We start from the raw sequence: 17,862 nt of genomic DNA, 5'->3' as shown, positions 1-17,862 counted from the left end.
ACTCACACCAGAGGAATGCCAACAGTTTACAAAACAGATGATGAAAGAAATCCAAGAACATAAAATTAAAATATATGAATTTCCAGAAACAGATGATGAAGAAGAAAATTATCTTGTTGAAAAGATAAAGCTCCAGCAGCACCATGAGCAAATGAAAAAGAATTTGGAAGCACGGCACAAAGAATTAGAGAAAAAACGTCGACAGTTTGAGGATGAGAAAGCAAACTGGGAAGCTCAACAACGTATTTTAGAACAACAGAACTCTTCAAGAACCTTGGAAAAGAACAAGAAGAAAGGGAAGATCTTTTAAACTCTCCATTGACCACAAGTTATGTATTAGTTGCTAATATGCCAGCTTGGACGTCAGTGTTTGTTGGATCCGTTTGACCAATTTGCACCAGTTTTATCCATAATGATGGATTTAACAGCATGACAAAAATTATTTTTCTTGTTGTTCTTGATGGAGATTAAGATGCCTTGAATTGTCTAGGGTGTTGTGTACTTAGAAACTAACAGCTCTGAGTACCTTTCCTACATCTTCTTTTTCTTTTTTTATTAAACAGGTATCTTCAGTTTAATGCAAGAGAACATTTTACTGTTGTACAATCATGTTCTAATGGTTTGATAGATTACAGGAGATTCCAAAATAAAAGGACTCTGGAAGGTTTTCATTGAGGATAAATCGCCATAATATGCAAATTGTGCTTCTCTATGATGATTATAATACAAAGGTTCCATTCAATGCAGCATATACAATAATGTAATTTAGTCTAACACAGTTGACCCTATTTTTTGACACTTCCATTGTTTAAAAATACACATGAAAAAAGAACCCTATATGCTTACAGTGCACCTAGAGCTTTTTTATAACAACCTCTTTTTGTTTGTTTGTTTTGGATTCTTTATATATTATTCTCATTTAGTGCCCTCTTCAGCCAGAATCTCATTACTGCTTCATTTTTGTAATAATATTTAGATATTTTCCATATATTGACCCTGTAAAATAGAATATAGCATCTTTCATATGGTAGGAACCAACATGGAAACTTTCCTTTAACTCCCTTTTTACACTTTATGGTAAGTAGCAGGGGGAAAAATGCATTTATAGATCATTTCTAGGCAAAATTGTGAAGCTAATGACCAACCTGTTTCTACCTATATGCAGTCTCTTTATTTTACTAGAAATGGGAATCATGGCCTCTTGAAGAGAAAAAAGTCACCATTCTGCATTTAGCTGTATTCATATATTGCATTTCTGTATTTTTTGTTTGTATTGTAAAAAATTCACACAATAAAACATGTTGTGATGTAAAAAAAAAAAAAAAAGCCAAAAAATAACAGATGCTGGTGAGGTTGTGGAGAAAAGGGGATGCTTATACACTGCTGGTGGGAACATAAACTAGTTCAAACACTGTGGAAAGCAGTTTGGAAATTTCTCAGAGAACTTAAAACAACTACCATTCAACCCAGCAATCCCATTACTGGGTATATACCCAAAGGAATATAAGTTAGCCTACCATAAAGACACATGCACATGTATGTTCACTGCAGCACTATTCACAATAGCAAAGACATAGAATCAACCTAAACGCCATCAATAGTGGAATGGATAAAGAAAATGTGGTGGTACATATACCCCATGAATATTACGCAGCCATTATAAAGAACACGATAATGTCCTTTGCAGCACATGGAAGGAGCTAGAGGCCAGTATGCTAAGTGCATTAATAGAGGAACAGAAAACTAAATACTGCATGTTCTCTCTTATAAGCGGAGCTAAACACTGAGTATACATGGACACGAAGAAGGGAACAACAGACACTGGGGCCTACTTAAGGGTGAAGAGTATGAGGAGGGTGAAGACTGAATAACTGCCTGTTGAGTACTATGCTTATTACCTGGGTAACAAAATACTCCATACACCAAACCCCCACTGCATGCAATTTACCTATACAGCAAACCCACACATGTATCCCATGAACCTAAAATAGAAGTTGGAAGAAGAAAAAGTGTCAGCAGAAAAATAGAAGACATAAAGAAAAGTCAAAATTTTCAGAACTCAAAAATAAAATGATCAAAATAAAAAACCTTAATGGATGGTACAAGAGAAGAATGGTAGAGATAGAAGAAAATAACCAGTAAACTAGAAGACAGAACAATAGAAATTACTCTATCTGAGCAAAAGAGAAAAAACAGATGCTAACAGAATAAAAAAAAAAAACAAAACAGCCCTAGGGTCCTGTGGAACTTTAACAATGGATCCTACATTCATGTCATTGGAGTCTTGGAAGGAGATGGGAAAGAGGCAGGGCTGAAAAAGAATTCAAGGAAATAATTACTGAGGCTGGTCCCAGTGGCTCACACCTGTAGTCCCAGCAGTTTGGGTGGCCAGGGCAGGCAGATTGCTTGAGCCCAGGAGTTTGAGACAAGCCTAGGCAACATAGTGAAACCCCATGTCTACAAAAAATTCAAAAAAATTAGCCAGGTATGGTAGTTGCCCATCTCAGGGGGCTGAGGTGGGCAGATCCCTTGATTCCAGGAGTCAGAGGTTGCAGTGAGCTGAGATTGCACCACTGCACACCAGCCTGGGCGAGAGTGAGATCCTGTCTCAAAATAAATAAATAAATAAATAAATAAATAAATAAATAAATAAGAAAGAAAGAAAAAGAAATAATGACTCGGCTTCCCATATATGGCAAAAGATATAAACCTAAATATTCAAGGAGCTGAGCAAATCTCAAACAGAAAAAAATCTAAACAAATCCACACTAAAATACAACATACTTTAGAAAACGTTTGAAATTTGAACATTATACTTTGATACACTTTTGAAGACTAAATTTAAAAAAATACTGAAAACAACAAGAGAGAAACAAAACCTTACCTAAAGGAGAAAAAGAATTCAACTAACCGTGGATTTCTCATCAGAAAATATGGAGGGCCAGAATAAAATGGCACAACACTTGCCATATGCTGAAAGAAAGGAACTATTGACCCAGAATCCTATGTCCAGCAAAAATATTCTTCAGTAATGGAAAGAAACCACATTCTCTGAGTTAAGAAAAGCTAAAAAAAAAAAATATATATGCAGCCAGCAGAACTTTTAGAACAGACATCTATTCTAAAAGTGTAGCTAAAGAAAATTCCCTAAACTGAAATGAAATGATAAAAGAAGTAATCTTGGAACATCAAAGAGGAAGAAATAAAAAACATGGATGAAATAAAACAGGTTTTCACTTTCTTCCTGAGTTTATAAAATGTGTGGAAAACTTGAGTTTAAAATAAGTTTGATGATTAAAACATAGAGTAAAATGACAGCAGCAATAGATTGTAATAAATTATGTTAATATAATCACTAGAACCACTAAAAAAAGCTTTGTAAAGCAATATATTTAAAAAATAGATAAATCAAAATATAACTCTAAACAATGTTCAAATAAAATGTTCTGCCACAAGAAGGTTAAAAAAAAGAAAACAAATTGAAAACCAAGAATAGAAACCACAAAATAAAATTGCAGACTTAAACTCTAACATATTAATAACTATATTAAATGTAAGTGGCCAATTGGTAAATACACCAATTAAGAGATACATTGACAGATTGGATTTAAAAATATTACCCAACTGTTTACAAGAAACTCACTTCAAATATAATAATAGTCAGGCTGAAAGTGAAAGGATGGAAAATGATGAATTTATCATACACACAGTAATGAAAAGAAAGCAGAAGTGACGATGCCATTATCAGAAAAAAGCACACTTCAGAGCAAGCAAAATTATCAGAGAAGGAAGAAAAAGTCCATCGTTAAGTTATTTTTTTAAAAATCCAACAAGAAGACCCGGCAATCCTAAATGCATATGCACCAAACATAGAGCTACAAAATATGTGAAGAAAAACAGATAGACATCAACGGAGAAATGTACAAATACATAATTTTACTAAGAGACTTCAGAATCCCTCTGTCAAAAAACTAGAATTAGTATTTTCAACTAGTTCTTTTAGTTGATAGAAGAACTAGACAGAAATTCCCCCAAAATTGAGACAAACTCAATAACACTATGCAAAAGACCCTGTTTAAGAGAATGAAAAGACAAGCTACAGACTGGGAAAATATATTTGCAATCCATATATATGAAAAATAATTAGCATCTATAATATGTAAAGAACATCCTAAGATCCAAAATTCATAAGACAAACAATTCAAATAGAAATGGAGCAAAATACATAAAGACATGTTTCACATACGGATGGCAAATAAGCACAAAAAGATGTACATCATCATTAGCCAATAGGGAAATGCAAATTAAAACCATAATGATCTATCACTACATATGTGTAAGAATGAGTAAAATAAAAAATAGTACAATACCAAATGCAGGTGAGGATACAGATAAACCTAATTTTGGTTGTGCTTAGGTTGTATCCATTGACTACTGAGTATGGAGTATGTAGCACAAGGAAATTTGCATAGTTTCCTTTATTCAACAAATATGATATTGAATCAACTCCATATTCCAGGAAGTAGGCACCTGGGATACAGCTAGGAAATACATAATGGGCACGAGAAAAAAGTGGAAAACAAGGTCATTCACTGAGAATGAAAGGGGGACAGGAGGTTTGGGATAACTGGAAACAGAAGATATGAAACAGGCATCAAGGGGTTAGCAAAAGTAAGGCTCAAGGACCATATCAGGATCTGTGGCCTATTTTTGTACCAGTAATGTGAAAAGGACAGTGTTTGTTACCTTTCCACCAGCAGTTTAAGCTAAGAGAGTTTAAGACTTATAGGGGAGATAAGGAAGAGGGGGGTGGGTGGGTTTCATGCCTTTCTCTAAGTGGCTCCTGTTCTCCCAGGCTTTACCATGGAGGATGCTTTCTGAGCACTCTTGCTAATCTTTTGTCAGCACCTTATGAGATCTGTGCAAAAATGTCTGTAAGCAATTGCAAATTCCCTTGCTAACCCACACTAGGCATTTACTGACTGACTGGTGAACAATTTGAGCTGAATTCTTTACCATTGCGTCTAGTGGCATGACCCGTATAATTAAATGCTTGTTTCTGTTCTCCTTGCACATGGTTTTTCTTTTTAATTTATTTTGGGTTATTTGATTGCCCTATGTCCTCAGCTCCGTGACTGCTTCAGGAAAAGTTGTAAATTTGAAGACTGTCTGGCTTTTGTTGTTGTTGCTGCTGACATTGCTGGAAGGCCATGAGCAATGTTCTTTTTGGCTTTCTACATCCAAGGGAAAGCTGACCCAACATGATTAAATCCAACTCTCCATTTTCTCCGTGTTTATACTTGGGAATCTGAATATAGCTGGAGAAACACAATTCTGTTGGCTGGTTTTGTTCTCAAGACCATCCACCTCAAATGAAGCCCTTGGTGCTGCCCAAGAAACTCGCATTATATCCCTAGTCTATTCATTCTCCTAAATAAGAGGTCAGCAAGCTTTTCCTATAAAGAGCCAGATGATAAGTATTTTAGGCTTTGTGAGATAGTCTCTGTCTCATACTCTTTAACGCGTTTATATTTAGCCCTAGGTTTGTATACACATGTTTGGTTTGTTTATCTATTCATTCATGCATTTGTTTGGTATTTATCCTTTTTGATGTTCTCTGAGTTTTTTGGATCTGTGGTTTGGTATCTGTCACTAATTTTGGAAAATTCTCAGTCATTTATTTTTCAATTATTTATTCTTCCTCATCCTTTCCTCTCCCACCGGGATTCTAATTATGCATATATTAGAATATTTGATATGGTGTCACAGCTCTTAGATGCTCTATCATTTCCTTCCTCCACTTTTTTTTCTCTTTGCATTCCTATTGACCTATCTTCAAACTCACCGATTATTTCTTCTGCGGTGCTGTGTCTGCTGATGAGCCCATCTAAGGCATTTTTTACTTCTTTTTTTTTTTTATTTCTAGCATTTCCCTTTGATTCTTACAGTGTCCAACTCTGCTAAAATTATCTATCTGATCTTGCATATCATCTGTCTTTTCCATTTGGGTCTTTAAAATATTAATCATAGTTACTTAAATCTCCTGTCCAGTTGTTCCAATATCTATATCTTCTTTGGGTCTGGCTGATGATTGCTCGGTCTCTTCAGACTGTGCTTTTTCTTACTTTTAGGTATGCCTCATGATTTTTGCTGAAAGTTAGACATGTTGTATAAGACATTAGACGTAGAGGTCAGTATTTTTATGCTTGAAAATAAGAACATCTTTCTTACTGTTAGGTCTTTATTGTAGGGATTTGTGTTAATTTAGTTAGGGTGGGCTGGATTTGAAGTTTGTAATTGCTATAGTTACCAAAGCTGGAGTTTGTTGCTGCTATGGACACTAGCAATTTCAAATTCCTCTAGTGGTACCTTGTTTTGAACTTGGTTTTGGGTTTTCCTTTGTGCTGCTCCCTAGAAAGAAAATGCCTTGCAAAACTCACTCAGTCACATTCCACTGTGATTTTTACCAAAGGCTTGTTAATGTAATGGGGGAAGAGTGGCAGGTTTTCTGATGTTCCAATTAAGCCTCAATCTTAGACAGGTACTGTAAATTTGGGACTTGGGGGCTGTACCCTTCATAAGTGTTCCCTCCTCAAGGAATATGACTGTTTTTTAACATTTAGGTCTTTTTTTTTCCCTGCCTGTTCTCTTTCACCAGCTTCACTGGATACCCACCAGTGTCCTCAGACAATGGGTTTGATACCGTTCTCCCTGCAGATCATGGCTTTCTTTTCCTTAGGAGAGATTTCACAACATGGGTGTGAGCAGAGTCTGAGCAATGATTGCTTTTCCTGTCCCCTAGCCAGCACCATAGGGAAAGCTTTCTCTAAATACTTCCCCAATCTTCCCTGAGAGAGCCTGCTCACCTTCACGTTTCATGCCAGCTCACACTAAGCCTGTAGCAGTTCATTAAAAATTTCTGGTTTAATCTTTCTACCAGCTTATATGGCATTCAAAAGCATCTATCTCAGTCAAGCAGTTCCTATTCCAGAATGCTCAGTTCCTATTGCTTTCTGCAGGCACCTGTCCTTCTTGAAATTTTGTGTTGGTTGTCCTCTGACCTCAGTTTTCTGAAGGGTTCAAGAAAAGGTGTTATCTTGCAGTTTGTCCAGCTATTTTCCTTGTTGTAGGAATGAGAGTGCCATCATTCCAGCTCTCTTCGTCACCAAACTGAAACCTGAAGCCTCCAGAAGCTAAATATATAAAGAATTAAGAGTTATTTATATATTAGGTGTATTAGCCCTTTATCTGTAAGGTATATTACAAATATTTTCTCCTGGACGGGCATGGTGGCTCACGCCTATAATCCCAGCACTGTGGGAGGCCAGGGCGGGAGGATCACCAGCCTAGCTTTGAGGCCAGGAGTTTGAGACCAGCCTGGCTAACATGGTGAAACCCCATTTCTACTAAAAACACAAAAATTAGCCAAGCGTGATGGCACGCATCTGTAATCCCAGCTATTCGGAGGCTGAGACTGGAGAATCGCTTGAACCTGGGAGGCGGAGGCTGCAGGGAGCCGACATCACGCTACTGCACTTCAACCTGGGCGATGAAGTGAGACTCTGTCTCAGAACAAACAAAAAGAAACCAAACAAATATCTTCTCCCAGTTTATCAACTGTCTTTTGATTTTGTTTCTTTTCTTTTTTAAACTCTGCCTGGTTTTCCCTTTCCCATAGAAACCCCAATAAAGGTGATGGCCTAGGCTTCACCCTCAGTACTGCTTCCGCCTGACCAAACTGTCTCTCTCCTGCGGCTCTGTGTGATGTGACTTGTCCTCTTCTCCAAGGAAGTATTACTCACAAATTCTTCTTTCAGCGGCACTGATCTATCTGTGTCATCACTCAGTCAACTGCGTAAATTAAGACCTAGGCACAGAACAACTCTGTTTCTATTTCTATAAAATTCTAGAAAATGCACACTAAACCATAATGACAAAGAGAATATTAGTGGCTTCCTAGGGATGGGATGTGGGCAAAGAGAGACGAAGGAAGGAGGGATTACCAAGGAGCACAGGGAAACTTTGGGATGAGGGATATGCTCATTGTTTTGACTGTGGTGATGGTTTTACAGGTGGGCCAAAACTAATCAAACTTTACACTTCATCTATATGACCAGCTATCATATGTCAATTACACCTCAATAAAGCTGTTTTAAAAACATTTAGGGTATATCTACTGGAAAGTAAAACTGCTTTTAATTACAGACTATATCATCATGTGCATAGAAAAATCCAAAGGATTCTACAAAAAAGCTACTAGAACCGCTGACTTCATCAAGATGCAGGTACAAAGTTAATATTCAAAATCAACTATATTTCTATTCAAAAGCAACAAAAAGTAGAAAAATAAAAATTTTAAAATAATACCATTTATAATAAAAGAGTACTGGGGAAGACTGTACATTGAAAAAATACAAAACATTGCTGAGAAATTAAAAATAATCAACAAAATGGAGATCTATACCATGATCGTGGATTGGAAAATTCAATATTATTAAGATGTCAATTCTTCCCAAATACATGTACAAATCCAACATAATCCCAACCAAAATCCCAGGGTTTTTTTGAGAAATTAATAAGCTGACCCTAACATTTAGATAGAAATGCAATTTTAAAAAGGAAAAACAAAGTTGGAGAACTATCTACTTTCAAGATTTATTGTAAAGCTACAGTAATCAAGACAGTGTGGCATTGGCATAATTATAGATCAAGAGAACAATAGAGTCCAGAAACAGATTCAATGTGGTCAATCAATTTTCAACGATTGTACCGAGACAATTAATTCAATGGGGGAAAAGACAGTTACCACAATGGAGCATTTCTGAAAATGTTTTGTAACTCAATTGTTGTGATAGATATATAGCTTCATACATTTGTCAAAACTCAGAGAATGGTACACTCAAAATTTGCACATTTTATTACATGTAAGTCATACCTCAAAAAAGCTGATTTGGTGACAAAGATTTATATATGTTGTTGATAGAAGAAAAAATCCAAATGCTTATTAAACGTGGAAATATATTTATCCCCATAAATCATAAGGGAAGTAAAAATTAAAACAAAAAAGCATATCACAGTCATCATAAGAGTAAAAATCACAGGGTCTGACAATTCAAAATCTAATAAGGATATGAGAAAATTCTAGACAGCAGTGTGAACTGCTACATTTGCTTCAGACAGCAATTTAGCAATCTCTGGTAAAGCTGAAAAATCACACACTCTATAACAACAATTCCACTTCTAGGTATATATCCTAGACAAAATATTGCACATATACAGAAGAAAACCATACAAAAGTGTACATTTTAGATTACATTGCTTGTAATCAAAAAATTGGAAATAATATATTAAGATGGGGAAATATATAAACTTTAGAATTCATAAGATGGTTAAAATTAAAGAAATATATATATACAGAAAGTTCAAAAATACAATTTTGAAGAAAAAATCCTACAGTGACACATTCAGTATGAGATCATTTATGTGGACTTAAAGCACATAATAAAACAATCTCTGAAAACAGAGATTGGATGGATACACACACCAAATTTTAATAAAGGTATAAGTTGGACTAGAAGCAGAACAAAGGTGATTTTAACTGTATTTATATTTTAATTATTTTAAAATAGCTGATGCAAAAATGACAAAGATTAGCATTTATTTATTTTAGATGGTTGATCACACATATTTGAATATTATTTTCTAAGTCCCTGTAGTTTTAAGCATTTCAAAATCTAAAGAATAATAATTTTTAAAAGCTATAAAAATATAAATAAAGGACTAGAAAGCAGTAACTTTTAATTAATATGCTGGATTCTGAGACAACTTTAAACTCAACAGTAGTATTTACCATGGTGTCAAATTTAGCATTTATCTTGAGTTCACAAACTGAGTTCACTAATTTTGTCTCCGTTTTTCAAATGTCTAGCATTTATAGACTACTATAACAACCATACTCTTTTAGGCTAAGTGTTGGAAGATAGTAATAGATTTCCAGCTGTGTGACTAAATAAATCTTACTTTACTAATGTAACTCCAAGATCACTATTCAAGCTCATCACTCTCACTGTCCCTTCACGTGGTCATCGTGCCCACCTACAAGGTATCCAAAGCCAAAAGCCCATCCCCATTTAGAACTTTTTGGCTCCCATGACTCTCTTTTCCATTTGGCTTGTCTATTACTCTGGCCATTATTTACACACTAAGGTTCATTCTTTGAGGTCATGAGAGAACAGTTTCTGGGGTCTTTAAATTTTAAGAGAGGAACTTATGATATTCTGCTCAACTATAAGGATACACACAACTAATAAACCTGAAAGGTCCCCTCCCTTTCTTAACAAGATTGTGCTTACTATTTTTATCTGATAAAGAGGATCACTCTACAAATATATTATTTGTCTCAAATTATGACTCACCTCTGGATAAAGATGGAAGCATTTTACTGTATTAATTACAAGAGGATATTCAGTAAGCCTGTCATTCATAATCGTCCACAATCCTTCCAAAAATGAAAGTGCTTCAATAATGGTCTTGAAGTAGGAATAATAAAGTCCCTTTTTAAAAAAAAAAAAAAAAGAAGGCACATGTTGTCAATGTAATTAAAACTTTAAAATATTTATTTTTATCACTTCTTTAGAACTTTTTTTCTGAAAAAAAAAAAGGTCAGTAATAAGACTTCCTAATTACTCCTCGCTATTTTGCATTCTTGGACTTTAAAAAGCACGTATTTTCAGGTGATCACTGTACTATTCTTTCAAGTTTTCTATAGGCTTTCAAACTAAAGAGTTGGAGGGATGGTCGAGTGATTTAAAGAGTTTCTCTAATAATGTCTTAAAATGTGTAGATAGTATATGTTTAATTTTCCCAAATCTGGTTTTATCCCCCACATTTGAGATGCTTGAAGTTTGACATCTGATTAATTCTATCATAAACAGGGATGCCTTCATGCCTCTGTACAACTTTGCATATAAAAAATTACTTCTTTTTTTCCCATGCTCTTAGGAAATAAAATATAATGACCATAAGCATCATGAGCAAGGAATCCAGTGCTTCTAGCTTACTTCATAGCTCCATCTAATCCTCTGTGCAAAGTGAAGCTCAATGTTGATTGACTATTGTTACTCACAAATACTATGTACTAAAAAGCAGATTATTTTAGTGTCTTGCACTTCAGCATATAAAATAAAGGCTTCATTAGGATAGTAAAAGTGCTGTTGAGTTAAAATTCATGGATTAACAACAGCATGTTATGTCTTATTTCCCCATCAATTTCTTGCTTTCGCTCCTAAAATCTAAAAGCAAAAAAGGGCCACACTGTTTAAAATGCATTCTCCCTAAAAAATGCTATATGCTATAATCATATCTGCCTCATCCAACATGAGTAGCTACTAAATTAAAGGTCTGTTTTAGCTGATGTCTGAAAGGCCATTACCTCGTAGTTGATTGGCAAAATATGAGTTCATAAAGAATTTTCCTTTCTGCTTAGGAGGATAAAGCAATATAATAATTAAAGGTATCTAATATGCAAAAGTCTATATTTAGGGAAATATTAAATATATAAATAAGTGACTAATAACAACTATTGTTTTAAGTATTCTGCTATGTGTTGCCATTCATTATCTCCCTTCATTGTCCCTAAACCCCTCTAAGGTTGGCATTATTCTATTGAGCAGATGAGATTACTGAGAATCTGAGAGGTGACCTGACTAGCCATCATACAATAAAGCACAGAACTGCTATTAGAATCCAGCAATCTGTCACCAAAGTCCAGACTCTGCCACAGTTACACTCTTTATTTAATAATATTTTATATTCTGTCTTTGGAAATACCTTTAAAATGTTCAAATGTCATACATATGTTAATGTATCCAATGCTTTGAAACTTTATAGGGGCAATATAGGGATGAAAATTAAAAAGCAGTGACTGAGGGGCCTGGCATAGGCAAAATCATAGAGACAGAAAATAGAGCTGGGTGTGATTAGTGTTTAGTGGGTGGAGTTTCTGTTTGGGATAGCAAAAAGTTCTGGATGTGGACAGTGGTAATAGTTGCAAGACAACAAGAATGTACTTAATGTCACTGAATTGTACGCTTAAATGATAAACATTGAAATTTTTCTATTACAAACTTAAATCTAAATTTTACCATAATTTAAACAAAAAGCAATGGCTAGAGTGAGGAGAGTCAGTTTCAATGCTTCACTAGGCCCCCGACCAGCTGCGAGCAGATCTGGAAGATGGACGGTTGTGGTGTCTTCTAAATGTAAAATTGCACAATTTTGGCATTCGCTATTCCACTTACTCCTCACAATACTTGTGAGATGTGTATGGCAGAAAACTCCATTTTAAAGATTAAGTATCGAAAAACAGAAAAATATTTAAAAATTATATCAAAAGTTATCTCTTAAAAGAGACTATCTTGAAATCAAAAGAGAGCCAAATAATCATCATCATCAGTAAAAGACCCAGTAAAACATGGGATCTCCCAACTGTTGCCAAAGAGAAAGCAATTTCTGATAACATCTCATTTCATTCCCCTTTATCACTTCTTCAGTGCTTTCTTTGTCCTCCTTCCTCAGCTACTATAATTCATCTTCATTATCTTAAAAAGAAGTCTGCATTAGGAAAGGGTGAGAGATAATGAAGTAAGTAACAGAAAAATAATCTCAAATGCTTTACTATTTAAATAATAAACCTGGGTTATAGCTTATGAAACAGTGCAGTTCACCAAAAGTTCGTTTCAATTCCTAATACATTTCTGCCTCATAGTCTCGCTATTCTTAAACCACAAATTAATTCGTTAGAAGAAGAAACCTAACCATTTCAGTGAGAAAAGTCATCTCTCATTCCAAAGATGAGAGGTGAGAGAAATGACGATCATTTTCAAAAAGGGTTACTAAATGTAACCTAGAAAAAAATGAAGTATCATATTACAATAAGAACAAGTTTCAAAACCAACATTAAAATAAGCGATAAGAAAGCCATAAAAAAGAAAACAATAAATTGTTATAATATTGTTTTTATAATTTGCTTACTAACTTGTATGTTTTTAGGGATTTATAATGCAGTATGGCACACACCTGAAATTCCTTAACTCAGTGGTTTTTTAAACGTAATTGTTGCCGGGTGCGTTGCCTCATGCCTGTAATCCCAGCACTTTGGGAACCCGAGGTGGGCAGATCACTTGAGGTCAGGAGTTTGAGACCAACCTGGCCAACATGGTGAAACCCTGTCTCTACTAAAAATACAAAAATTAGCCAGCCATGGTAGTGCATGTCTGTAATCCTGGCTGATAGGGAGGCTGAGGCAGGAGAATTGCTGGAACCCAGCAGGCGGAGGTTGCAGTGAGCAGAGATCATGCCACTGCACTCCAGCCTGGGTGACAGAGTGAGACTCTGTCTCAAAAAAAAAAAAAAAAAAAAAAAACTTAATTGTATATGTAAAATTCTTGTGGCTTTTCTCACCCTTCCTTTCATCCCAGGCCTCTAAATCAGAACAGAAGCAGGTTAGTGTTTGTTTTTTAAGTTTCAAGTGATTCTAATGTACCGGCCTTGGGAAATACCTCCATAACTGTTGAAAAGGGTTCAGAATATAATTTTAAATAAAATTACTTTAGATCAAAGCAGACTTACAATAAGTATATCACATAAAGGATCAACTTTCAAGTGCCAAAGAATACAGGTGTGTACTTCACCTTTTCGTAGTGAAACTCAACAGCTGTAGGCAGTGAAGAAAGGAGCATATGTGATAAACAAAATTAGCTGTGGTCGACAATTATGCTATAGCTAACTTAGGTAGTCAGTACTTTCCAGTGAAGTTGAAAATAAAGCAAAGTTCTATATATATTAACCCCGTTTTCCACTAACCCTTCTTTACATGTAGGACATATGCCAGGGTACCAAAAACTGCAGGAATATTCCCTACCATTGCAGCTTCAGTTCTAACATCAAAATCTCCCTGCAGACTAAATGTCTAGAGCAGAACTGTGTCAACAGAACATAGGGGTAGATCTCATACCTCCCAAGGGTAGAAATCGCTGAGCACAGGTAAAAATAAAATATTCCAGAGGGAAATATTATTTTACAAATTTTTATAAATACTTTTGTAAAATAATGTACACAGGCTTGCACACTGAAAGAGTCAAAGCCATTTAACTCTGTATAACCACTGCAGAATCTTCATCTTCTTTTTTACCTGACTTCCAATTGGCAGGTGTTACTAAAACTTTATCACTAAAGTTATTTCACTGGCTGAGTGTGGTGGCTCATGCCTGTAATCCCAACACCTTGGGAGGCCAAGGCAGGTGGATCATTTGAGGCCAGGAGTTTGACACCAGCCTGGCCAACACGGTGAAACCTCGCCTCCACTAAAAATACAACAAATTGGCTGGGTGTGGTGGCGCACACCTGTAATCCCAGCTACTCCGAAGGCTGAGGCACGAGAATCACTTGAGCTGGGAGGCAGAGGTTGCAATGAGTCAAGATTGCACCACTGCACTCCAGCCTGGGAGACAGAGCAAGACTGTTTCAAAAACAAAAAAAAAAAACAAAAAAAAAAGTTATTTCACTAGCAACATATAATTACCATAAAACAAAGGAGGGTTTTAAATGAACTACACATGCAAAATACACTAGAAAAGCTAGATATTTTTAAAAAGTGTGGTGAATTATTTGGTAAAACCAAAATATTTTAATTCATAAGTTACTATTCCCCAATGCATCTATTTTGTAAATGCTGTTTCACATATGAGGTTTGTAAAAAAGCAAAATATGTGTATAAACTGGCACACATAAAGATGTTCTACAAATATAGCCAGAAGTTATTGTTTTACTGTATGCAAAGAGTGATGGTAATTTTTAATTCAAATGTTTTTAAATATTTCAAACTGAAACTAAATCTTACCAATGTAAAATTGCCACAAAAACGGCTGGAAAAAAGAAAAGGAAAGTTATTAAAAGCTGCTTTATTATAAAATACCGTTAAAACAAGTATTTCAAATGTATTATTTTACATGTCTAGAAAGATAGCACACAAAGCCAGACGGCCAGCTAATCCTGTCTCTAAGAGCATAGGAAAAAATCCAGGACTCAAAGCAAATTCTGAACAGACCTTACCTCTCTGCAGCGGGGCTTGACAAGCAAAGGGAGAGACTTGAGAGGGTTTTTTTACTTCAGGTAATTGGTAAGAGTGATGGAATTATGGAAGATTGTGACCTTTTTTTTTTTAGTATTATTTTCTATTTCTTTATATGAAATTTTTAAAAGAAGTAAATATATACAGTATGCTTCAGCTAATTCTAACCAAGAGGAGCCACTCTAGATCAGTTTCTCCAGCATTCATCAGAAGACGATTAAATGCAGGCAATCACTTCCTCAGCATCACATCTAAAAGCCCCATTGTGCAACTCAGCCTTGATTAATTGCAAGCTCTTTGCAAGCGCCCAGACCTAGGAACTACTAGATGGCCTAGGAGACTTATCTGGAGGCACCTGTGCCAGCGCCCCATGTATACATAAGACTTCACCAGGGAGCTGGGAGACACTGCGCTGGGTATGGAGCTTTTACCAGAGCTGCAAACGCAGCCTGTGCCCCTGTTTGGTTGGGGAATTGCTTGTTTTCAAGGGTACCATGGAGCTGGAGAGAGAAGAGTGGGGAATAGAACAAGTTAAAACACCACAGACTTTGCTGTTCTTATAGAGGTTCAGCAGCTTTTCTTGAATTAATGCCCTTTAGATTGTTGTAAACCTTTGGTTAATTTCCAAAGTTTTGAAGAAAATGATTTTGATAATTTTCCAAGTATTTTCATTGTCATCATGGAGGAGTGCATTTCCTTGGCTATTCCAGAAGTCCTACCTCCCTTCTGAGATTTTATAATGGTATTTCTTATGGTTATCACAAATATACTTGGCAAGTCGTCTTATAAACCACCAGTAATAGCCTCTTAAAAATTCAAAAATTACTCCTCTTGGCTAACAAAATAAATGCAAATTAATTCAATAATTGTTGAAGAAATTAAATTTTTTTAAATTAAAAAATTGCAATGTTGAAATTCTCAACCATGCTTATCCAGATCTTTTCCTATACTACTAACTGTCCTGGGCTTATCTTAAATACTGCTCAGAAGATTTACTTGTTTTATACCAGGATAGGCAAAGTATGGCCCACAGTGTATTTTTGGACTGTCTGCAAGCACAGTTGCTATAATTTTTAAAAGGCTGAAAACTTTAAATGGTTGTAAAGATGCTCATTAACTGTTTATTAGGCTTCATTAATTTTAAAATATACAGAGACTATCCTATTCAACTATATTTGTATCCTATTTCTAATTCTCCTAACAATTATATACACTGGCAAAAACCCTTCAGATGATATATAAGGAAAAGGTCAAATATACTACCAAATTCATCCAGCTTTCCAAAGATGCCCAAAATCTTTCTGTGTCTCTCACTCCCTCCCTTAACCCACATACCACATCTGAAAAAAAATGATATGGTGTAATGATGCCAGTATTCTAAATGCTTGAAGGGCTTATCACATGCCCTTTCCAAGCTGTAACAGAAGCATGTCCCCTGGACCCCGGCATCCTATCAATCTCACCTCTGAAGGTGACCCAGTCTCATACTTCACTGAAACAAAGACCATTAGACGCCAGCACTCTCAACTTCTTTTATCTCCACTTTAACATTTCTCCATATAGTGATCCTCGCTTTTCTACTCCCTGCCATCTCAGAAAAGGAATTCTCTCTCCTCTTTCCCACAGTTAGCTTCTCAAATTTGTGCCTTTAATTCTACCCCTCCCAAATATTCCAAGACTTGCTCCACTAATTATTTCCTCTCTTGGAATCTTAATCTCATCCTCTTCCCTTGATCCTTCCCCTCAGCCTTTAAAACTCCTAGACCTTAAAACACTCTGTGCGATCTGACAGCCCTTCAAACCAATATACTCCCCATCTCTCTCTCTCCCCTGGTTCAATGGCAAGATCTTTGGCCAACTGCTTTCTACTCGGACCTTGCTATTATTTGCTACTAGGCACCCACAAACCCTTGCTTGTTAAACTGATCTCCTTCAAGACTTAAGAAAAGCGCCATGCGGCTCCCTCCCAGGGCTCTCCTGCCCTCTCCTTACCGATGCCGAGAGTGGTTCTGCTGGAGAACCGCCGCGCCTGCAGTTCGTGCACCTTTTCCCGGAGCTGCGCCAGGAAATTATGGACGAACTGGAAGGGGCCGAGAAGAAGGGTCTTGGCCCCCACCTCTAGCTCCAAGCCTTTTCGTGCTTTCAGATTTCGGATCCTCCGCGTGGAGTACCTCGGGGCGCCCCTTGGCAGGTTCCCGCCGCCTAGGGCCGACTTTTCCACCTCCTCCTCCACCTCCGGCTCCCGGGCGGGAAGATTGTAGCGGCTTTGAGTTTACTCCTTGTTTTCTCATAATCCCTGGTGGAGCTGGGTCAATTTCAGGCACAGCCCAGCCCAGTCGGGCGAGGTCCAGAAAGGCCTGACTCGCCTGGCAGCCTCAACGGACTTGTCCCCGCAGCCGTTGCGGACCTCCCTGTCGTCTTGGCGACTGTGAAATGTGGGGTGGGGCGCGTGCGTTCGAAGCCATTCGCGCGGGCAGTCCCTTCGTGTCCCCCCACGTGCTTCCCAGCACGCGCAGCACCCCCGCCTCCGCGCTTCCCCGAGCGTGCAGCTTCCGGTGAGGGCAGCCCCACGCACAGCCCCCCACACTCTCCCCAGCGCCTGCAACCCCCGGTGCGCGCAGTCCCCAAGCCCACATGTGCAGTCCTCACCTTGCGGCAGCTCCACGTACAGCCCCCCACACGCTCCCAGCCCCACTGGCGCAGAACCCATCACCGCTCGCCCTTCACGCGCT

The 17,862-nt window shown here is 37.0% G+C and overlaps 1 protein-coding gene and 1 pseudogene across 2 annotated transcripts in view; both read right to left on the bottom strand.

Moving 5' to 3' along the window:
• LOC100438739 (putative C-mannosyltransferase DPY19L2P2) overlaps positions 1 to 10,553 on the bottom strand; it is a 55,602-nt gene extending 45,049 nt beyond the window's left edge. For both annotated transcript variants that reach the window (XM_054546765.2, XM_054546766.2), the window contains exon 1: positions 10,416 to 10,553. In XM_054546765.2, the coding sequence (XP_054402740.1) occupies positions 10,416 to 10,437 (22 nt within the window). In that variant the 5' untranslated portion in view covers positions 10,438 to 10,553. The remainder of the gene's footprint in view (positions 1 to 10,415) is intronic.
• On the bottom strand, positions 10,454 to 17,647 carry LOC129056666 (probable C-mannosyltransferase DPY19L2; annotated as a pseudogene).
• Between the last annotated feature and the right edge of the window lie 215 nt (positions 17,648 to 17,862).

The sequence above is a fragment of the Pongo abelii genome, chromosome 6 (assembly GCF_028885655.2).
Source record: "Pongo abelii isolate AG06213 chromosome 6, NHGRI_mPonAbe1-v2.0_pri, whole genome shotgun sequence".
Classification (NCBI taxonomy): domain Eukaryota; kingdom Metazoa; phylum Chordata; class Mammalia; order Primates; family Hominidae; genus Pongo; species Pongo abelii.
Note: the sequence above shows the minus strand (reverse complement) of the source record. Positions and strands in the feature narration are given on the sequence as shown.